This window comes from Lepidothrix coronata, unplaced genomic scaffold (genome assembly GCF_001604755.1).
Source record: "Lepidothrix coronata isolate B3197 unplaced genomic scaffold, Lepidothrix_coronata-1.0 Scaffold176, whole genome shotgun sequence".
NCBI lineage: Eukaryota > Metazoa > Chordata > Aves > Passeriformes > Pipridae > Lepidothrix > Lepidothrix coronata.
Genome location: NW_016690356.1, coordinates 496,711 through 520,700, shown reverse-complemented (window position 1 = coordinate 520,700; position 23,990 = coordinate 496,711). Strand labels below are relative to the sequence as shown.

Sequence of the window (23,990 nt, the reverse complement as noted above, 5' to 3'; positions counted from 1 at the left end):
GGTTTAATTTGCAAAATAGGAAATAATGAAGGATATTTGGACGGTCAGAAGCAGTTACTGGGCTCTCCCACATTTGCTGGTGTCACTGAGGATATCAGAATAAGCTGGGCTGGACCAATTCCCATCAAGGCAGCTGGAATAAGTTATCCCAGCTCCACTGATCGCGGCAGAAAGGATTTACTTGTAAATGGTAGGAATTGTCATAGTGCCATCCAAGTGGCATAAATTGCCATGGCTTCATTGACTTCAGCAGAGCTGTGGCAGTTTGTATCACTCAGGATCTCTGCTGGTTTCATTCCTCTCTGGCCCACTCAGCTTTACTTATTTGGAGTTACTTTCTTCACTCTATTTGCTTGCAAGGTCTAAATAATTTCCTTTCAATCTGATTTTTAGCTAAAAAGCCCTGGGTCTTTGTCATGCTTTCTCCTGCTCTGCAGCCTCTTTCTGTCCCTAGGTCTTTCTTCCTATTTCTAAGTGTATTTCTTCTTCCTATTTATTTACTTCTTTTCTCTTCTCAACAGGCTTTTCTTTGCTGCCTGATCTGTCTCCAGCAGATTTCCTACCAGTGCCTTCAACATCTGCCACATTTGATCTTAATTTTTTGTTGCAACTGCTATTCTAAGAAAGCCTTTTGAAATTCAGCTTGCAGAAGGGTGAGAAATTATTTTATATTTAGTGGGAAAAAGGTGTATTTTTTTTTCCTCTTTCATACTTGTTCATTGTTATAAAAAGGTGCAAAACCAATTTGGATAATTTAAAGATCTGAAGATTTTTACAAGGCATAAACAGTACTTGGGTTGCTGCTTTTTACTGGTACTAAGAAACATCAGCTGAAAGATTTGAACAAATGCTCCCAGTTTCTGTTGAGCCTGTGATCCTGGATTGTTTTGGACCACACCAAGAGCTAAAACATTGGTAAGCTCTGCTGGAGATACCCTGCAATTTAAATGGAATTAGCCAGCCAAGCACTCCTCCTTTTAAAAGGGTTTGACTTCACGAGTCAGTGTTGGATCCAGGCTTGAATTTGCCTACTAAAACTCCCTATAATCAGGATTATTACCTTTTTAGAGCTTACAGTTGCAAAAAACCTCCAACTAGAATTCCAGGTGCTGATCCTTAAAGAGCAGTTCCCGACTCCCTGATTATCCAGGCATTGCTTGTCCAAGGCACTGTCACGTTGGGCTGGAGCTCACAGGGATGTTTTTCAGATTTGCTTGGATTGGTTATTTCTTTAAAATCCTGTTTGCTTTCTGTCAGGCTGCTTTGGCTGCTCAGATCCTTCACAGTCACAAGTGCAAGGTGCTGTCGGTGAGATCTTGTGGCTGCCCATCCCTGTGAGTGTCCAAGGCCAGGCTGGACGGGGCTTGGAGCCACCTGGGCTAGTGGAAGGTGGCCCTGCCCATGGCAGGGGGTGGCACTGGATGATTTCTAAGGTCCCTTCCACCCCAAACCATTCCATGGTTTGGCTCCTGAGCTGAGCACTTTGCACCCAACAGACCTCCTGAGTTCAGCCTGTGTTCAAATCCCTGGGAAATGCTGTTGGACATTGTTCAAGCAACACTGGGCCTGTGGAGGAGGTGCCACAGCAGTCTTACCTGTCTAATGTCCATCATGTGAGCTGAGAGCAGCAGCACAGGAGGTTACTGGAGGTGTAGATGAGGTGAATGGAGTGTGTGTCTTACCAGCAGCCTCCAGCAGTGAGCCAGGTTAGCCAGGCCTTGGGTACACTCCAAAATTTGGAAGTTCTGCTTGATTTTGTACCCAGTTTAGGGAACTCTCTTCCACCTCTATGTGTGATCCTCCAAAACAACACTGTCTGAAAGGAGATACAGCTCAGAATGGTTGAAAAGGAGAGTTGTCCCACTGCACCTGCTCTTAGTTTAATGTCACTTACACAAGCTTGGTCACAGCATTCCCAAATGCTTCTACATATCCACCATTTCTTTTTTCCCCCCCTGTAATTTATCAAAAGCTTTCAGGCAGCCATTGCACACCTCTCTCTTGGTTTGTTTTTATATTTCTGTTTAAATTGCCCAAACCCCAAAGTCATCAGATCTCAGGGCTGAGGCTGGGAGTGACAGAGGTATCTCTGAAGGCACTGCCAGCTGCAGACTGATTTGTGGGGCAGCAATTCCCTGACATCCATCATGGCTCACATCCCTCTCCAAAGCCACATTTATTCCCACCAAGTGATGAACCACCTCAGCCTGTGACTTGTTGGCTCAGCAATAATTCAACACAAATACAAACCAAGGCAAGGCCAACTGATATTTGCTCACTGCTCTGCTGTGTCAGTCAGCCGAGCCATCCAAACCCTAAATTCCTTACAGATCATAAGGAAATGAGCAGTGAAAAACCTGAAGGTGGGTAAATTCTGAGCTTGGATCTCATGTTTGATGTGCTCCTTTGTTTTTGCCATGAGGTTGTGCTGCTTAGTGTACTGATATACTGACTTAAACCCATTTTTAACATTTTTTTCTGAGATGTTTAAAGTCAACAACACACTTTTCTCCTTGTTGTATGAGAGGAGCCCACATAGCCCAGATCAGCATTGTTTTCTAAGCCTTTTAATATTTTTAAGGCATTTTTTTCCTCAATTCCTTGTGAGGTAAGGACAGGAATTGTCCCCCATTTGTGACTGGACAGACAGAAAATCCTTTTCCTGGAGTCTCCTTCAGACTGCAGTCAGGAACAAGGGGTATCCATCTTGTACACAAAGGTGATCCCTAATTGCCCAGTTACCCTGCAAGACTGTGGCTGCCCCATCCCTGGAAGTCTTCAAGGCCAGAGTGGATGAACTTGGAGCAACCTGGGATAGTGGAAGATATCCCTGCCCTTGGCAGGGGGTGAACAGGATGAGCTTTAAGATCCTTCCAGCCCAAACCATCCTGTGATTCTAATAATTGGTCCATCCTCCTCATTCTGGTAAATAAATCCCAGGAAGCTGAGTTTGAATTTGTAGTTTTGGTTACGTCACGCCAGGACAAAGCCCATCTCTTCAAACTCACTGCTCTGGAAAAATAACTTTAATGTTTTATTTCCTATTCTTAGCTGGCAGCCATAAAGTTTTATCCCCTTCCTCCAGAGCTCAAGATAAAATGGTTGTGGCTTAGGACATTGTCAGGATCAGAGAAGGGTTGGTCATCTGCTGGAGCCCAGGGTGCTGAGGAGAGAGGGTGTAAAACAGAAGCCAAGAGCCCCAGGGGAAGCAGGAGGAGGCTCATGAAGCAGCAAGAAAAGGAGCCTGAAGCAATGGAGTCAAGGTCCTTGCACTTTATATGCTTGTGTACTCTGGGACATTGGGAACAGTAAAAGCAATGTTACTTTCTGTATTTAATGGGGTTGCTTTGTGTGTTTGTGTGTGTGTGAACAAAGAATTTAAAACCAGGAAAAAAGCTGGTTTAGTTATGGAATGACTAATCAAATTCTGCCAAAGACAGAGGCACATACACACTTGGGAATTTGGTGCAGCTAGTTTACAGAGTGGAAAAGGTTATTTATTTAACTAAAGAGTGTTCGGGTTGATATAAGAGCTTAACCATAGAACTAGTACAACTATGGCTGGCACATGTGACTATTTCAATATGCTGCCTCAAAATACAAGCAATGCAGAAGTTATTGACTGCTGCTATTGATCCCAAGCAGTTACCAAGTACTTGGCATTTTCACTTGCCAGATCCAATTATTGATATAAATTATAATGCAAGAGCTGCTGTGCTGAGGGGGGGATTGCCTCTCAGAGAAGGACACGTTCCTGCAGGAAGGAAGAGGAGTAAGCACAAAAATTAAAAAAGGCTTCCTGACTGTGGGTAAACAGTAACCACATTTTTTTTTTTTTTTTTAGCCTGTTGGAGGCCTGGTTTTTAATCACCCCACAAGCAGTTTTCATTTCTGTAGTAAAATTGCTTGTGGTTCTATTTAATTTGTTTCTGCAGGAGCTGGCTTTGGTGAAGATCTCCCAGGAGCTGCCGGGCCTTTTAGCACAGCACGTACAGCCAGTCAATGAGAAACGATTCCCTACATGGGAAAAATTCCTCCAAACATTCCTCACTCAAGGTAAATAAGACTGCAAAGTCGCTGTGAAGTGTTATAAGGAGTAATTATACCATATTGTATGCCATATTCTTGTTAATCTCGGGCCCATTTAAATATTTATCTCCTTTTATTTCTCCATTATGCTTCAAATGTTCATTTACCAATGAATTATAGGCCACTGTTCTATCATTCACATATCCTATCCAAGCTTTGAACTTATATTAATCCTGGATTACCTTTCTCACGTGATTCTGAATCCATAAGCACCAATTCCTTTATCTTTGGGTGTTGTACTAAAGGCTGGTTGGGAAAGGGCTTTAGGGAATTCCAGCAGAAAGAGAATATTTCATATAGAAATTTCATGCACTTCTTTATCTGTGGAAGAGACAAGAATGAGTCAAAGCTTTGAAAGTGTTTTTAGTTAACACATCTAGTACCAATTTCATTACACAGTAGTTCATCCTGACTAGATGAACTCTGGCATCACGTGCAATAAAAAGGGAAATCCAGAATGCCAAGTGGTTTTCTTTGTGATTTTCCTGTGGAAAACCATGCTGGAAGTTGTCAAATCTACACCAAATTCTTCATGTGGATGAATACCACAGGGCAGGCTCTTATCTGAGACCATCCTATGGATGGGAGTCTCCAGGATTAGTTCACAGCAGGAGACACCACTTCCCCCAAGATCCCAACGTTGTATTTTCCAGCTGTTCTGGGCCTGGTGTTTAGCTGGATTCACTCACACTACCCCAGAACATGTTGCTCCAGTCAGATATGGGATATATCCAGTTGGGAAGCGGAACTGAAAAGCCACTGGTTGAACTCTACAGTGCAATGGTAGATGAGGTGTCTCCTTTCTCCTCCAAGAGATCCACTGGAGCTCTGCTGTTCCCATTCCATTCATTTCCTTGCTGTATCCCTGCAGTGCCTGAGCACAGAAGGAGCTGGTGCCTTCACTTTGTGCACTCTGACTTGTGGATTTGCTCCCAAGTTCATAGAATCATAGACTCAGTTGGGTTGGAAGGGACCTCTGAGATCATCAAGTCCAACCCTTGATCCAACCCCGCCGTGGTTCCCAGCCCATGGCACTGATGGCACATCCAGTCTTATCCTAAAAACCTCCAGGGACGGAGAATCCACCCCTTCCCTGGGCAGCCCATTCCAATGGCTGAGCACTCTCTGCAAAGAAATTCTTTCGAATGTCCAACCTAAACCTCCCCTGGCACAGCTGAAGACCGAGCCCTCTTGTCTTGCTGAGAGTTGCCTGGGAAAAGAGACCAACCCCCCCCGGCTCCCCCCTCCTGTCAGGGAGTTGCAGAGAGTGAGGAGGTCTCCCCTGAGCCTCCTCTTCTCCAGGCTGAGCCCCCCCAGCTCCCTCAGCCTCTCCTCACAGCACTTGTGCTCCAGTCCCTTCCCCAGCCTCGTTGCTCTCCTCTGGACCTGCTCCAGCCCCTCCATGTCCTTCCTGAGCTGAGGGCCCAGAACTGGACACAGCACTCCAGGGGTGGCCTCACCAGTGCTGAGTCCAGGGGAAGAATCACTTCCTTGGACCTGTTGGCCACACTGTTCCTGATCCAGGCCAGGATCCATTGGCCCTCTTGGCCACCTGGGCACACTCTGGCTCATGTTCAGCTATTCCATTTCTTCCCAGGTGGAGTTATCGAAGCCTTCCCGCCCTCCAGCACTGTCACCACCCTGACGGTGGATCTGCTGATAGAGCCAACAGGAGAGATCAGGATCGTGTCCTCTGGGGACCAGCTCCACGCTGAGGGGCCCTTCAGATCCTCTGGGAGCTCCATCCCACAGCGCTCCGTGGATCCAGCGGTTCTCAACTCGCTCTGCTGGAGAATCGGGGACACCTGTAGATCTAAAGGGGTGCTTGGCTACTTCTCTGTTGACTTCGTGGCTTTCACCCATCCCCAAACCATGGAGCAGCAGGTGAGTTACTTCACACTGTTCCCTGAGATCAAGGAATGTCAGTTTTCCTGGGGAATTCCAACCAGGACAAAGCTTTGCCCTTTGCAGCAAACTGTATTTCCAAGCTTTTGGATGGGAGGGAGAACGTGGGTGCTCTAAAAACAGCATAACATTTAGACCTGATGCATCTCCTTGTTTTTCACTCTCCTGACATTGTTTTCTTTTTCACTCCTCTGGCATTGTTTTCTTCTAGAATCTTCAGTGAGGCCCCTCAGTGTTGTGACTGTAAAAGGGAACATCCCTGTATTTAAAGGCTGTGGGGGGAATAGGTGGATTTTGAGGAGGTGGGGTGGCTGTTTCTCCCAGGGGTCTGAAAACCACTTGTGTGGGGTGGGAAAAGGCTTTGAACACAAGGGTTGTATTTAAACCCAAAGAGTTACATGTGGTACCTATTGGCAAAAGCAGTGCTGTGACAATTATATCCAGTTTAAGCTCAGAGAAGGCTTAAAATCAAAATTTTGGTAACTAAAACCACTGTAGGGTGACTGTGGTGAACCAGAGAATTGGAATGATCATAGAATCCTGGAATGATTTGGGTTGGAAGGGACCTTTAAGCCCATTTCATTCCACCCCCTGCCATGGTGGAACCTTTCACTATCCCAGGTTTCTCCAAGTTCATCCAACCTGGTCTTGGACACTTCCAGGGATCCAGGGGCAGCCACAGCTTCCCTGTGCCAGTGCCACACCACCCTTAGAGTAGTTTGTTGGCTCTGGAATACAGATCCCAGTCACATTTGACTCCCAAAGTGTGTTTAGGCACACATTGTAATTAGAACTGCAGATAAGCCATATTGGACAACTTCCATGGAAAGTTGCTTTGGAAAGATAAAGGGAGGACTTTCTTCACCCACAGAAGTCCAGGGAGTTGTGCCAATTGTTTCCCTCAAGCCAGGAGTTCACTGAAACCCAGGAATGCTTCCTAGATTATTAAAGTTACGACATTTCCTGGCACGAACAAGGACATATTAAATCAGTCAGTGTTTCTTGTGGCCTCTTAGAATTCCTGTCTGCCCTGTCTTGGTTTTCTTCCCTTGTTTTCAGTTGATTCTACCTTACTGTCTCCTATGTTTGTCAGCATGTACCACAACTTTAGCATTATTTAAGCACAGGTTTTTAAATTTAACTAGATGTAGAGGCAATTAATGAGGCCATCTGTCTTGTGAGAGGGAGATCACACAAAGGATTGTGTTCCTGAAAGCACTATTTTTTTGGCAAACAAGAAATCCTATTAAACTCTCAGAACATTTGCTCACTAATTTCACAAGTGCCCACTTTAATGCAGTAGCTGGAAGGCTCAGATGCATTTCTTGGAAGTACCAGATACTTAGGAATTCTTTCCAAGTGTATTTTACAGAAAATATCAACCTTTGGAGCACTGGGAGCAAAGGGGCTCCATGGTGGCTAAGGGACAATGTGTGTTGTCAAACACAACTCAATGGGAAGGCAGAGCCTTGGCTGCCCTGAGCACCCCAGCAGGGATCCAAGGGGCAGAGAAATGGTGTGGAGACTCCACACAATTCCCTGTTTGCCTCAGGAATCTGTTTCTATCTCACCTAAAAGCATCTGTGTCTTGTTCCCGAGGGAAGGGAGGTGGAGACACACTGTTTTCAAGGGGAAGAAGTGGAGGAGAAGAATTAGGTGCATAACTTGGACTGAATCACTTCTGATTCTCATTTTATTTTCCAAAATTGATCATTCAGAGCAAGGCCTTGACCCCTCAGAGTGAAATCCTGCCCAGTGTTGAGTGTCTGCTGCTCAGACCCCAACTTGTCAAGGAGCCCACTTAATGGAGTGGGACTGCTGGAATGCACAACCTTCCTTACATCCACAGTTCTGTGGACAGATAATTTGGAGAAACAGGGTCCTCAGCCACCTTTTCCATGGATCTGATGGCTTTTACACAGTCCCAACCCTTGGTAGGAGTAGTGAGGGAACGTTGGATAAGCAGCTGAGGTTGGACACATTCACGACGTGTCTGAAGGTCTCTCCAGACAGTGGAGCATTTTCTAGGTGTTATTTTCAAACAAGAGCCACAGTGTTTCCATGAACCATCTTCCAATCTTATATTGAGCAGGAAAGAGGAGTTCTAGAGCCCTGGAAGTGAAGTTTTTGGGCAGCACCAGCCCATCCCAGCAGCTGCCACGAGATGGCAGCCGGACAAGGGCCTCCCTGCCAGCGCTGCCGGAATCATCCATTCTCCTGCAAATGCTCAAAGTCATCAAAGCAGCTCTCCCTTCAACACCCAGGTTGCATTATAATATCTTATAATTGACATTTTTACAGTATCACCCAACCACTTCTTTAAAAGCAGCACTTGGGCTCTTTACAACAACACAAACATCGGTACCAGGCACAGAGAAAACGGTTAAACTGGGGGAAGAAAAGCTGTCATTCAGTAGCTCCTTAAGAATTTATGTTTCCTTCTCGAGTTTATGTTTTAAAGCTGAAGCATTTTGATGGAAGCTGTAAAGAATTCCAGTATAATTGTGGCTTTATTCACTGGAGGTGTCTTTGCCATGAAGTGCAGGCTCCTGAGCTGTGCTCACTGGAGGAGTCTCCTGGCAGCCTTTGTGACAGGGAGCAATTCCAGGCTTCGTCCCAATTCCTTGGACAAACAGCCAGCAACTCTTGCAGGACATATTTCTAACTCTTTTTTTTTTCTAGTGGTGGGATTTTGGGAAGTCCTAATCTGTGCTTTGCTTAGCTTGACCTAAAACCACTCTTAAGTCAATCTAAAAATCTTAACTACTGCCTCTACCTTTGAACTTTGATTTGTGGTTTGATAACCAAATGTCAGTTCTAGATTTTACAAATGAGCTCTGTTCCAGTTTAATTTCTGAACAGAAGTGTCCTGAAAATCCCCAAATTTGAGGTGAAAGCTCCTTGTGTTATGCTAATTTTCCATGCAATCCTATCAGGATGTGACACTGACAGTCATAAATACCCACGTGCCTTGATTGTATGTTCTCAGGAAATGAGGATGGACTCAATAATCTGTTTGTTAATCTGTAGGATTGTATAATTCTTTACTTAAACTTGACCTTTGCCCAGGCCTTCCTCCAACAGCTCCTTATTTACTGGAGGAGATGATAATTTATCTGGTTATTAACTGCCTGACCTCCTCAGACATTGCTTTATGCACTATGGAAATATATTCATGAAATAATAAATAAAAACCCAGCCACAAAACACCAGAGCTCAGATTTTCAAGGCATTCTAGGAGCTCTGGACACCCATTTTTATTACTTCAGAGGAAAACCTGTTGCAATCCAGTAGATGTTACTAGAAAGCTACACTTAAAAGAACAGCCCAAACTAGTAAGTAGATCTGATGTGGTTGTGCTTCATTATATGTGGCCCAAATGCTGATTATTTCTCACAGGGAAATAAAAATAAGAGAGGGAGGAGTCAAATACACCAAAATCCTCAGCAAACAAAACTTACTGGTGAGAAGAAATCAAGAAGTCTTCAACTAATAGAGTCCTCCTAATTAGAATTCCTCAGACAAAAATATCAAGGATTCTGGTGCTCTTTTCTCCATTACAGTTAATTTTAGGTCCTTAAACTCAAGGGACACCAGTATGGTCAAGATGTGATATAATGAGCTGCCCCTTTCCCCTTGGGAATATGTATGGATATATTATTGGTGGAAGGTGCCAGGCTGACAGAGCCAGCAGGTAGATTCCCACTGCTAATTCCAGAACCAGGAGCACCACAGGGAGCTGCAGAGCCTTTGTCTTCACAGCTCAGGCCTGGCCCAACTTCCAGCCTTGCTCAGAACTACCAAAAATGTTGCCTGTGATTTTCCAAAGAGCATTTGTGACTTCAGGAACTGCAGTGTGGCTTGGAAATTGTTCCATTAAAGAATTCAGTCGGCTAGTTACTAATTATCTCTCATTTGAACTAAGAAAATGGAGAAAATTATCCCTAAAAATAAAGGCAGACCCCTTGCCCAGGCCAGCCCTGTGTGTTTCCCTTGTCTGGAGCAGCACAAAGGGGATTTAAAGGGCACTTCTGGGTTTCCATGGCAAAAGGGAATCCCCTGCTAGGATAAAGCTGGAATCTTGTGCCATCTGATCCTTCTTCCTTTCTGCCCACCTTAGGGATGTTCTGGGACACATCCAGGGCAGGAAGGGACATGGCCACGATATCGTGTTCTCTGACAATCCCGAGCCAGGAAAACAATCCTTGGGGGTGATCCCAGCTGGCACAGAGAAGTGACCATTTGGCTGCTTTAAGTTGCAGCAGGGGTGGTTTATCCCCAGGCTCAGGCCTGGAATGGGAGGAGGTGGACAGGTGGCTTCCAGCCACGTTCTCCTTCCTCCTCCTCGTGCTGCTGGAGCCCTCACCTTATATTAAAAATGCAAAATATCTGATGACTTTATGCAGAATGTAACCACGATTGGAGCTTAAAGGAGGTGTTCAGGGCTCTCCTTTGTTTGAGTAACAACAGGGGAAGGGATGGACACCTTTTATCCACCCTGTAGATCCAAACCCCTAATTTCACAGGCAGCAGCACGAGGGTGGTTGGTCTGAGATGGTGAAGCCACATCTGAAGCGATTAGCTGAGTAAACAGAGACTCCTTAAAATAGCATTTGGGTGATCTCAGGATCTGCAGCAGAAAACTTGCCTTGCTGAAACCTTTTTCTCCTCTTTTTTGGGCAAGCTGGGCCATCCCCTGGAGCAGGGGATCCGAGAGCACTTCTGTCCTTCCCAGAGCAGCGACTGGGAAGGTGCCAGTGGGCACTGGAGCCAGGCTGGCATGCTGGGGCTTTGTTTAGATGGATGTGAAATGCACCACACGAGTAATTAATGGCTCTCTTCTCTACATCTGAAATTAAAACAGTGTCACTTGTATTTTAATTGTAGTTACTGACAACATGGGATTTGTTGAGTAACTCTTGCACGACGGACGTGCTGCCCCACGCTTGGTGTGCTTTGTCTGAATCCCTGGGAGGGTGCAATGAATTTATTTAGTGCTAATGGCTGGTTAGGTTTGCCAGGCTGCTTTTTTTAATGCTTTATCTGCTGTTAAATGCTCACCCCGTTCCCTAAATGTTGCCAGATGCGCTTCAGTCACAGGGACATCTTTGATTAACTTTTTATGGCCCACCTTCAGCCCAGCTTGTCTCCTGCACCTCTATTTGGGCATCAATAAATCCTCCAAGGTGTGAATTTTGAGGTCAGAGCAATGCAGGTGTAAGATCAGGGTCTGAATTAGGAGCACCCAGTTCCCTTTGAGCTGAACAGTCCTCAGGTATCCGAGATTTCCAAGAGTCCCTGGTCCCCTCATGCAGCTCTGCCACCTCCTCCTGGGGGCAAACTTTTAACTGGGAATCTAAAACCCAGCTCAAATAAGATCAAAGAAACACTGAAACAGACTTGTTGATAGTATTTATAATAATATTTATCAAAATTAACGTAACACTCCTGTAATCTGACTAGTTTATAACTATGATTTGACTGGTTGAAAAGGCTGGCACATACTGGAAAAGTACAAATCGACGGGAAAGTTCCTCCCTGTCTCGCAGGAGTGATGATAAACAATAAATTATTGAAGAAAATTAAACTTTATAATTGGGGAACATTCCCTATTACTGAGCAAAGGCAGCCATTAGCATCCTATTTGCATCTGGTACCGTGCAGCAGGAAATATTTAAGTTGACAAATAGGATATTTAATACAGCAACAGATACTTGGCAGTTGGATATTAACAACTGTTACTGGGGTGATTTATTCCCCATTATCCAAAGGGCATTACTGTGTGCATATGATTCCGAAATTAACTCCGGTTTTCCGAGAGGCCTTGGCTGCCTGACCCCTTAATATCCTTATAATGATGCCATTTACCATTCAAGGGCTTAGTCAAGTTGTTCACTGGGAGATTTGTTTTAAGGGGTCCACTGGAGGGCAGATCTTGGTGTGTGGGAACATTTCTCACCGGCACAGGAGCCACAAGGATTTTTTTTTAAGTGGGAAAAACTCACCGGGAAAACCAAGCTCAGGTTATTGGGGAAGAGGAGCCTTGCAGAAGGAGTTCGTGGTACTTCCCCCTGCCTCATAAATCCTGCCTGAAAAATTATTTCTACAGTTAGAGAAGAGTTCTGATTGTTCCTAGTTGGAAGTGGTTTGTAGAACCATGAAATCCTGGAATGGTTTGGGTTGGAAGGGACCTTAAAGCTCATCCCATCCCACCCCCTGCCATGGGCAGGGACACCTTCCACTACCCCAGGTAGCTCCAACCTGGCCTTGGACACTTCCAGGGATCCAGGGGCAGCCACAGCTTCTCTGGGCAACCTGTGCCAGGGCCTCCCCACCCTCACAGCCAGGAATTCCTTCCCAATATCCCATCTAACCCTGCCCTCTGGCAGTGGGAAGCCATTCCCTGTGTCCTGTCCCTCCATCCCTTGTCCCCAGTCCCTCTCCAGCTCTCCTGGAGCCCCTTTTGGCCCTGGAAGGGTCTCCCAGGTCTCCCTGGAGCCTCCTCTTCTCCAGGCTGAACAACCTGTGCCAGGGCCTCCCCACCCTCCCAGGGGAGATTCCTTCCCAACATCTTTATCGCCTCCAACGCTGCCCCAGGAAGGCAGAAGCAGGAACACCAACAAGCAGGACAATAAAGGCAGAGATGTTCCTTCCCAATTGCTGAGTTTTACCCTTCTTCTTCTCTTTAACTCCCTTTAATGCACCTCTTTGTTTGGATCAGGTGTGGGCAACAGACCTTGACCTTTGCTACAGTGACCAGCTGGCCCTGACCCAGCTCCTGTTGTACGTGACAGATGGAAACGTGGATTGTGGCTCCAGCCCCCTCGAAGCACCTCTTGGGTCACAAGCAGTGAAAAGCCAATGGATTCAGCGTGAGGGGACAAAACCTGTAAGCAGTGAGATGTTCACAAGTAAAATTATTCATGGGAACTCCCCCTAAGTTACAATCTGTCCCAGAGCGCTGTTCTAGAGGAGCTCAGTTTGCTCCTCTCTGCTCCTCTTGGATTTTCCAAGGTTAATAAATTAATGGGGTAACATCAGAGTAGAAATGAAAGTTTCTGGATTTATGGGTCCCCAGTTATTCATCCTTTGCACTCGGGGATATTGGTTTGTGGTGGTAACTCACTTTTAAATATTTCAAGTAGCTTTCAAGTTGTAAAAAAAAGTGGTAATTTATGTGTTGCATAAATTAGGTGCATAAAAGAGGTGAAGCACTGCCCTGACTGTAGGAAAAACTTCAAAGCAGTCTAGAAGAAGTCTGAGCAGTGATTTGGGATTGGGAGTTGGAGCAGGGAAGTTTTGTACTTGCCTGCACAGACCTGAGGGTGAAACAATCCCATCCTGGAATGTTCCAGGCCAGGCTGGACAGGGCTTGGAGCAACCTGGGCTAGTGGGAGGTGTCCCTGCCCATGGCATGAGATGAGCTTTAAGGTCCCTTCCAACCCAAACCATTCTAGGATTTAATAAAAAGGGAAGGAAGGTCTTTTCTGAAGTCACAGCATAAGAAACATGTCCCTGTGTACACTCACACAGAGATCCCAAACAGCTGCTGTTTGACGTGTTTTGACAGAAGATTCACAGCTCCCTTTTTTCCATCCATAGAGGAGCAATGTAGCACCATTCCAAAAATGTCATGGAGCTGTGATTTAGAGGTTAATGAGCTCTTGATCTATTGTTCTTGTCAAGCAACCACTTTTAGTTGGAGAGAAGTAAATTAGATATGATTAGTCCCAGTAGTCCAAGTTTTAGAAATGAAAAGTAATCAAGTAGCAACTTTTTTTTAATTAAAATTCCATCAGAATTAACATAAATTGTCATTATATCCTTTATTTTTTTCTTCTTTCTGTGTTTCTGAGATTTTTATCTCCTTAAGAGTTAACTACAAGCCCGCAGTCTCCCAGGAAAACAGAAAAAGAAACAAACCAAGAGACAAATGTTTTTACAGCACATGATCTGTAATGAATGATTAAGTAAAACACTTTGTGTAAAATTATGATGTTAATAATGATTCTGTCCCTTTTAATTTATTAGATATTCTCCATGCTGGTAGGGTTGATTTTGATAAAATGGAGCAGCCCCTGAGTTTGTGTGAGGGTTTTATTTTTAGAAATCCTTCTTTGAAAGAACAAATTTCCTAGATACTGCTGCTCCTGTAATTATGTACAAAACCAATCACTCATTATAGTTAGGATACATTATCTTCTAGACAGATGAGGCTAAATAAGCAACACATTAATAATTCATCCTGCAGTTCATTATGCATGTGTATGCATGCTTTGTAGCTGAAATAAGCACCTCATCAACCTGATGCCAACCCTTAAACAATAGTTCTGTGTTATTGCAGCCACATTCAAGTTTACGCTTGTTAAACTGCTACTTGGATTATTTTATCAAGCATTCATTTATTTGTGGTCCCCCACTGCAGAGAACAGATTTTGGAAGCTCCTTTTTTAAGTTAATGACTTGAGCAATGGGTGTTATTAATTCTCAGAATATTATAAACATGATTAATTTTCAGGCAGAGATGTATTAGATCAGGATTTCGGCGACGTCAACTTAAATGAGTCAGTGTCAAAACAAATATCATTGGAGAGAAAATACTGTAAATTACTGATTCAACATGGAGTGTCCCTGCTCCAAGGGAACAGTCCAGCAGTAAAATAACACCAGGAAAGCCCTGGCTTGGGAGAACAGCTCTGCTCAGAGCTGCTCAGGGCAACAGCTCTTCGGCCTAAGCACTGATAAGGGTTTAAACTTGATGCAGCTCTACCTGGATCCAGGGGGGAATGGTTTCCCATTGCCAGATGGGATACTGGGAAGGAATTCCTGGCTGGGAGGGTGGGGAGGCCCTGGCATAGGTTGCTCAGAGAAGCTGTGGCTGCCCCTGGATCCCTGGAAGTGTCCAAGGCCAGGTTGGACGGGGCTTAGAGCAACCTGGGCTAGGGGCTTAAAGCAACCTGGGCTAGGGGAAGGTGTCCCTGCCCATGGTTGGAACAAGATGAGCTTTAAGATCCCTCTCAACCCATTCTATGATCTCACAGGGCTCAGTGACCATGAAGCTGTGAAAATACCAAAATGTGGTTCCTAAAGAGCAATTCTGTAGATCTGATCTGGAATACAAGGTTTTACAGATTTACAGGGATTTAAATTTGCTGCATGAAAATGTCTGTGTTCAGTAGACACTGTGATGAACAGGAATTCCTCCACACTTACATGAGTTCACTGGCAAAAATCCATTTATAGAATCACAGAATCATGGAAGTCTGGGTTGGAAGGGACCTTAAAGCTCATCGTATTCTACCCCCTTTGCATGGGCAGGGACACCTTCCACCAGCCCAGGTTGCTCCAAGCCCTGTCCAACCTGGCCTTGGACACTTCCAGGGATTCAGGGGCAGCCACAGCTTCTCTGGGCAACCTGTGCCAGGGCTTCCCCACCCTCACAGGCAGGAATTCCTTCCCAGTCTCCCATCTGAACCTTTCCTCTTTCAGCTTGAGGCCATTCCCCCTTGTGAAAAGTCAACAATTTCCCATTTAGCTGTTGGGTTCTGGGATAAACTGGTATGAACTGGTCTGGAAATGAGGAATGCTGTGTTGTTCTCTGCAGCCTGCCCCGGTGAGCCCCCGCTGTGCTGTGGCCAGCACTCAGCTCAGGCACTCCAACCTCTCTGAGACCTCCTACAACGTCCTCCTCCAGAGGTGTAAAGCTCGTGGGGTTGGATTTGACCTCCAGGTACGAACGGGGGGAAAAAGGAGAAAATGTGATATTTGCTCTGCAGAAGTTTTGTAGGAAATTCTCGTGTGGTACAACCACTTAGAGCAACGTAAATCACAGGGTTGTGAAGGTTGGAAAAGACCTTTAGGGTCATCAAGTCCAACCATCAACCCAACACCACCATGTCCACCATTAAATCGTGTCCTCACCTGCCACATCCACATGTTTTTTAACACTTCCAGGGTTGGTGGCTCCACCACATCCACGGGCAGCCTGTTCCAATTCTTCACAACCCTTTCCATGAAAAATTCTTTCCTAATATCAAATCTAAATTTCACATCTAACATCTTCCATGTTGCCAGTGTCAGTGATGACCCAGAGCTGAAGAACAATGAAAGTTTGTGTCCCATGTATATCTAAGGTGAAGGACAGGCTTTGAGAACAAGAGAATAAACACATTTTCTCTGTCCTTAAACTTAAGTGTGTGTAAGGCTTTTAGGGGTTAACCTGCCTGTAGAGATAAAAATAAGGGGATAATTTTTAAGATACTTTTGACCACCTTTAGTGCTTAGGAATAAAAGTACTTGCTGTTGAATAGACTCTGCTGTAGAGCAATAATCTACTTACACTGAGCATGGATCCCTTACACACAATTCCCAACTAACCCTTTTAGCTTAGTGTGTATACCTAGTGTCCCTGTGTAACACATTTATTACAATTACCATTATTTTAGGAATAAATAAAGCAACTTTTTTTTATTTAACAGGAAAAACAGGGAACTGTTTTTATCCTGTATGAAGACCAGAAGAGACACAGCCTGGGAATGATGTGAGTAAGGATTGTCCCTTCCCCAGGGTGACAAACAGCTGGATGGGAAGGGAAGGGATAAGCTGAACACCATGGCTTGGGGTCACCAACTGTCACCTCCTGCTCAGAAAAGTGTAAGATTGGCCTCTGGGAAAGTTTTAGGGAGACTTTAAGCATTTTAGGAATCAAAGAATTTGAGGAGTGTGCTGAGCCCAAAGGCTGTGAGGGCACTGCAGGCTCAGGACCTGCTGGAATTGGCTCCAGGAGAGCTGGATTCACTGGCAGGAGCAATGGCTCACATGGATTAGTACAGGCTTACTTTTTACAGGCAAGGTTATTAAAAACCTGACTTCCATGAGGCAAAGAGGGTGAAGTTTAGTGCCTTTTTGTATTGATTTCCTAAAGTGCTGAGTGGCACTCAGGGAAGTTAGGAATTCTTTAGACACATGGACCTGCCCCCAAGAGGTCTAAGAAAGCATAATCTGTAAAATTCTACTGTTCACTGACTGCAAACCCCTCCTCAGAGGGAACTTAGGTAAAGCTTCCTGCCAAAATTGGGATGTTGGAGTGTTTGAAGGATGTTTGAATGAGTGAGGGGCTGAAGTGTTCTGCTCTCAGCCTGTTCTGTATTCCTTTGATGCTGGAGCTGTTCCATTAATGACCTGGATAACAAAACAGCTTCCTTGAGTGCTGGATGTGCCTGCAAGGACTGTGGAGGGCAGGAATAGAATTCCAAATGATCTCAACAAATTGAAGGAATAGTATGTGAAACATAGAATTAGATTTGGTTGGAACCAAGTGCAAGAAATCACATTTAGAGAGGAGCAATGAATATGAGGAACAAGTAGGTTCTCAGGATCTGTGAGTCAAACTGCCTGCAAGCCACAGAGTCAGGATCTTATGGAAAAACTGTGTATCCTGGGAGATGCTGGAAGTTATCCTTTCATTCTGCTGAGAGGGAGGCAGTGAAAATGTTTAGGGTTCTAGAGAATGTGACTGATAAGGAAAGGCTAAAGGAGGAGGAAGAGGCAGAAGTGGGATCTGCCAGCCATCTCCAAGCCTCTGCAAGAAGGAAAAATGTCATTTCCACATCTTTGGTAGTAGGATAAGAAGAAAGGAACTTAACTCACAGCAAGGGAGATTTCTGTTGAGCATCAGAAAAATTCCTGGTGTGAGGGAAGAGAAGAACTAAGGAGGTTGTTGGGTGGGGTTGTCACTGAGGAGCAGCTGAGACAAACCTCTGTCAGGATGATGGACAGAGCATTGATCCCTCCCCTGGCACTGGGAATGCACCCAATGGTTCCTAAAGATTGTTCCCAGGGCTGGGATTCCTCCAGCCTGCCCTGGGCTCCTGGGGAGGAGGGCACTGGTAGCAGCCAAGGGAGGCAGGTTTGTTTAAAGCTGAGATATTTCTGTGCTGTTTTGCTCTCCCATGATGGAGCTGGAAGATACATTTGAATGAAAATCACTGAAAAAGAGCTTGTAAAATATGTACATGAGATGTTTAAAAAGTGATTTAGATATCTGAAAGTGTTCCACAGAACCCTCCCAACAGCTGCTGCTGCTGAAAGGTGAGCTCTCTCCTTCCTTCCCAGATCCCAGTTATGGAGCCTCTTCCCTCCTGTCCTGGTACTTTCACACCTCTCCAGGAGCTGATTCAGCTCAGTAACTCAGCAGAAAGCTTTTTTTCTTGGACATAACAATACCTCTTGCATCACCAGCTTGAGTTGGCAGTTATTAATGTGTTACCAGAATACTCTCAAGTGTCTTTGCCCTGCATCCTGATCCCAGTTTTGCCTGATTTTCAGTGCAATTTCATGGTCTTAGTTTGGAAATATTTTCAAGAATTTAAGATAGGGTTTATAAAACTCTTAATACCTGAAACATCTCTGAGAATTATCTATTTTATGACATCAGAAATCCGTTGTCACTTCCAGTAAATGAGGTACATTAATTCCTCAGTGTAATTCCCTGTTCCATAAGGTCTGTATGTACCACTGGGAAACCAAACCCTCAAAACCTGCAACAATCTGAGAAATGCTGACACTGCTGACATTTCTCTTTCACAAATTCTAGGCTGAAGCAACAGTTCTTCTTAACTATTGTGGGTGTTGAAAGTGTTCTGCTCTCTCAGTTCTAACTCAACAGCAGCCTTTTATTTGGAGAAGCCGAAACCTCTCTGCCTACTTCTGCTTAAGTTGATTAATAAAAATTATTTATTACACAAATCCTTCCTGTCGACAAGTTAAAATGGAGCCTCATCTTTCATATCTCCCTGAAGATTGCCACCTTGTGAGATTGAAAATCCTCATTAAATTCCAGCACCAGGCAGGCACAAATGAGAGGGCGATTGTTTTTAAGCATGTGAAGGGAATCATTGGGAAACTCATTTGTTTGGATATCATTAACAGAACAATCGGAGAGGATCTCCAGGGGGTCCTCCTGACCTTTGCTCGCAATCTCTTCATCATCCATCAAGAAATATCAGCACCTAATATGCAAGGCGAGACCAATTTTAAGGTGAGGTGTTAATTAACTAACGATCCCGGGTAATTTCTGTACAAGGCCTGCAAATACCTCATGCTGGATCATAAACAAGTGCTAAACCATTCCCTTTTCATCCTTAGTGCCGGGTGTTTTACAGTGTCTGGGTCAGTGTAGGCAGCCTCCCACTGAACCTGTTAGTTAAATTTAAGTTTGAAACTTTTGCTTTGAAAAGAGACAAACTCCAGCAGGAAACTATTTGTAATCTAATGCTCCTGAGTGTCCTTTGGAAGAGCAAAGGAGCTGTTGGCACTGCCTCACACAGTTCTGTCACAATTGCCTGCCTGATTTTCAAGGGACACCATCAAGGTAAGAATCTGAAATTAGAAACAAACTTCCCAGTTGATAACAGCTCCTTGGATTATTAACACTGATTTCTTTTAAGCAGCAGCCACCACGTACTTAATCCATTAGTTCCCATCCCTCGATTTCCCAAGTGGATTCTGTTCCCAATTTTCTCCGCTCTTTGTCCTGATCCGTGTGCTGGAGGATGCTCCAGGGTGGAGAGGGGGAAGGAGGACAAAGCAGAGGGGCTGGACAGGCTGGGGCTGTTCCCCCAGGTGTGCCCCCCTCTCCCCCAGAGCTGCTCTGGGCCGACCTCGCTGGAAAAGGAGCCAGGAAAGCAATAATGAATCCAACCCCGTGCCCTGGAACATCACTCCTCACAATGCTGCTTTTTCATTCCAGAGAATTGCTGAGCTTCCCACGGGGAGTCCTTTTGCTGAGCTACATCACCTTTAACTTGATAAAAAGTTTCTAAGATCCTGTCTGTGAGTGTTTTGTGAAAGGTCGAGGGGAGCTGCGTTAGAGATTTATATCTTAAATCACATCACGTAATTTATATCAGTCCTCCCACTCTGACTAGACTTTCCTCTGACAAGCAGAGTGTGAAATGACAGATTTTAGGAAAGACATAATTAAATTTCACAACGTTGCAGAATAAACAACAACAAAAAAATCCCTTTTTTCAATGTGAGAGAGTGAAAAGAAGCCACCGAAGAAAAATATAAAAGGGAACTTTTCTTCATTGTGAGTTAACATATGTGAAATAAAACACCTGTTAGTTAATTAGAAGCACAAATTGTATTTTTATTTACCTGAGCTTTGTACGTATTTACTAATAATTCCCCCAACTGTCCCCAAAGTAACAGTAAATTTAATTGGTGCATCCTGTCCTGTGTAAGTGTCTTTACCTGTTCCAGGCAGGCACTGCCAGCTGGGGCTGCTGGATTTCATTATAATGCCCATTAAATAACTTGTATTCCTTGAATCTCTTGCAGATGGCAATTCAAGATATTGAAGCAATTCTAGGAGTTACAGCAGAAAACAAACTGAAATTGGAAGAAGAGCAACCTTGGGAAGCAGATGCTCTGAAAGAATAGTTAACAGAAAATGTTTAAGTGCCTGATTCCTTATGCTTCTGGAAGTGCTTCCTCATCTGTAAGAACAGGTTTGGTTTTTTCCTCCTGGGTTGGTATTAACTGAGACAGAACATCTCCATCATTTCTGGGTGTGGTGTTTGGAATAGCCCTTCATTCCCAAAAAAACCCTGTTGAAGAGCAGGGAATCATCCTGATGCTCTTCGTGTTCCTGTTGCTGAAGTTCAGTGTCTTGTTTTAAAATCTTATTAATGGGGTCACAGTGTCACTAAATCAGAGGAGGAGATCAGTCTCCACTGAAAAGAGCCCTGAGACCCCAGATTCCCTTTCCAACAGATTGTGTTCTGAAACAGATTCCTGGCAGGAAAGTAGGGACAGGGTTAAACCTGTTGGAGTGAGTCCAGAGGAGGCACCAAGATGATGAGAGGGATGGAGAAGCTCTGCTGTGAGGAAAGGCTGAGGGAATTGGGATTGTTCAGCCTGGGGAAGAGAAGACTCAGGAGACTTAACTGTGGCCTTCCAGGACCTGAAGGAGCTACAGGAAAGATGGGGAGAGACTATTTACAAGGGCCTGGAGTAACAGGACCCAGGGAATGGCTTCCCACTGCCAGAGGCAGGGATAGGTGGGATACTGGGGAGGAATTCCTGGCTGGGAGGGTGGGCAGGCCCTGGCACAGGTTGCCCAGAAAAGCTGTGGCTGCCCCTGGATCCCTGGAAGTGTCCAAGGCCAGGTTGGATGGGGCTTGAAGCCACCTGGGATAGGGGAAGGTGTCCCTGCCCATGGCAGGGGTGGGACGGGATGAGCTTTAAGGTCCCTTCCCACCCAAACCATTCCAGGATTCTTCTGCCTGTAAGTGCCACCTTAATTTAAACACCATCTTCTCAGTCAGCCCAGCAAACCACGTTCCTCTTGGAACTGACTGTCCTTATTGTTGTGCTGCTATTTCCATTCTCTACAGATTTTTGCAGCAGTTGTTTTATGTTCATTTTCAAATTATCAAAAATAACAGTAATAGCACTAATTCATCAATAAATCCTGCAAGGACCATTATAATTCCACTTGCACTGTGATTCCCAGGGTTCCATGATTTTTGCAGGTCTCTCCATCAGATAGGTTTTGTTATTTTAGATATTTTTTTGTCACAGTTGCTGTGCACTATATTAAGGCCAACAGTTACATTTGTAAAATTATCTTTAGTATTCCAAGAAAGAGCACACTCTGATTTTTCTTATAGAATCTTCTTTTATTATAGCATCTTCTCCCTGGGATGGAGACTATTATCCCAGGCATGGCAAGTGTCTTTGAGATTACTTCCCAAAAAACTCAGGGAAAACCAGTTTTAAGACAAACACTGAATGTGACCGAGCAGTTGCACCAGATCAGTGCCCAGTTTTTCCAATGCTGAGTCTTTGATCCCAGAACATCCCACATTATCTTTTGTGTAGCCTTTTTTGCTTCCACTTTGGTCACAGAATTAATTAATTGCAGATGAGAACATTTGCATAAATGCTGATCCCTGCTTCAGACAAAAATCCAAGACAGTATTTTTGTTTAATTCCTGGTTGGTTTTTTTTTCCTTTTTAATACATAATCTCAGTCTCGTCTTGGGTTTGGATATAGCAGAGCCCACACAGATTTCTTCTGAGGTGGAACTGAGCTGGATTCTGAAGGGTTAAGGGAAAACCAAGCCTTGATCCAAGCCAGAACAACATAAGGTCTGAGAGGCTCATTAGTTCACTGGCACTTAATAGACTGCAGTGTCCTGGGAGGAAATGAAACCTGCACTTCCTTCTGGCTTTGTTCTATCCTGACAAAAGAAAACTGTACCTGTTTTTGCAGGAAACAAGTGACCTGAAAGTTCCCGTGGTGAGAGAGATTTCTCGGCATGTGCAAAGTGTGAAATGTATTTGGAGGGGGGGGGGAAAAAAAGTTTTTAATTACTATTAACACTTCTGAGCCTTGAGCTGAGGGAAGGATTGAAACGGCTTGACAGTCTCTCACATTCCACTCCCATGCTGTTGGTGCCAAAAATTTAGGGGTTTTAGGAATACAGCAGATAGAAAATGAAATTAAAATCTTTTTTTTTAGAAAAAAAAGGTGATGTCCACAGCTGGAAATGAAGGTGTGTGTTCAGCTGACAGCACCTTGTGGATTTTGGTTTTGCAAGAATTGATGTGCTGTCTGGAGAGAGGTTGTTCTTCTGGGGGAACATTACCTGGAGCTGATGATACTGGAAACTGGGGCTCCTGTTTTAGGTAGTTGGGTTTAAAGCCCTGTATAAAAGTGAAAAAAACTAAGACATTCAGCCACGTTGCTACATTTAGAATGACAGCTCTTTTGCACAGAGCAAAAATGCAGTTCTTCAGCACATCCACCTCATCGAAACGGACAGTTCAGGGGAATTTACCACCTTCCAGCCAGGTTAAGGTAACAAATCCCTGGATTTTTAAGACTAACCTGGTCCTCAGCATTTCACAGCGATTACTGAACATCAGTTTAAGGAACATCAGTTTAACATTGGGATGCTGTAGATCTGAGGCACCCCCTGTTACAGTGTATGGATCCTCTGTATGTCATTTTGGACTGCACATTTTGTTACAGCACTAAAGATTTAGGAACTGCAATCATTGACAGCCTTCATTAATGTAATTTAATATATTGTGACCATGAGGTAACTCTTAAGCTGCACTACCTTAGTTCAGCTGCATGACCCACAGTACCAGACTCCACCTTTTCTAAGCTCAGTCAGTGTTGCCACTAATAGGTAAATATATATATAAATTAAGATATTAAAACTAACTATATGCTTCATTAATTATAGGAAGGTGAACTTGAGTCAAATTTGTTGCTGGCAATGATGAATAATTACTGGTTCTCCCCACAAGTAGTACATTACAGTAAATAAACAGGGCACATTGTTGGGTAGTAATTGATTAATTAGCTAGTTCATACCAGATAGCTCAGTGGTTTAAGATTGCTGAGTTTGAGATATTGCTTGCAATTATTGAAAGGAAAAAGCTGTTTCTATTTCTCAGTTTTCTGCCTTTTTTTCCTTCAAATACAATGTTTAATGGTTCAAAACCTTGACTTTTATTTAGAAAAATGGAATATGGGAATATTTCTCTTCGAGAGGTGTCTGACACTTGAAGAATTTTTCGGGTGGTATTGTTATGGAGTGTGATTTTAAAATATTTCTCTTTGAAGGAGTCTGACACTTGAGAGAAGGATTTTTTTAGGGTTGTGTGACTGTTAATTTTCACTACATAAAATCAATATAACTGAATACACTTTCTCCTCAGCACAGGTGAACCTGGTGCATGCTGCAGGTACAATACAGAGGTGGTTCTGGAAGCATGTCAGTGCCAACAAACCCCCTTTAAAAATGTAATTGCCCTTTTTTTTGGTGATGTTTTCACTGGTCCCTCTGTCTGGGTGGGGCTCAGGGTGACCCTCGCCCCTCAGGTGGGGCCGTTTCACCTCAGCGTGTCTGTCACAGAATCACGGAATCAGAGGGGTTGGAGAAGCGCTCCCAGCCCATGGATCCCCCCTGTGC

General features: G+C 44.3%; 1 protein-coding gene across 11 annotated transcripts in view; it reads left to right on the top strand.

Moving 5' to 3' along the window:
- IQCH (IQ motif containing H) overlaps positions 1-23,984 on the top strand; it is a 57,224-nt gene extending 33,240 nt beyond the window's left edge. For 6 of the 11 annotated variants that reach the window (XR_001877269.1, XR_001877270.1, XR_001877271.1 and 3 more), the window contains 8 exons: positions 3,936-4,056; positions 5,687-5,973; positions 12,716-12,883; positions 15,599-15,724; positions 16,473-16,534; positions 18,925-19,033; positions 20,338-20,497; positions 22,277-23,984. Coding sequence is in view for 2 of the 11 variants with exons in the window: in XM_017830330.1 (XP_017685819.1) it covers positions 3,936-4,056; positions 5,687-5,973; positions 12,716-12,883; positions 15,599-15,724; positions 16,473-16,534; positions 18,925-19,033; positions 20,338-20,439 (975 nt within the window). In the remaining 9 variants the exon portion in view is untranslated. The other 5 variants (XR_001877268.1, XR_001877267.1, XR_001877272.1 and 2 more) reach the window with 5 other exon arrangements.
- Positions 23,985-23,990: the final 6 nt, after the last annotated feature.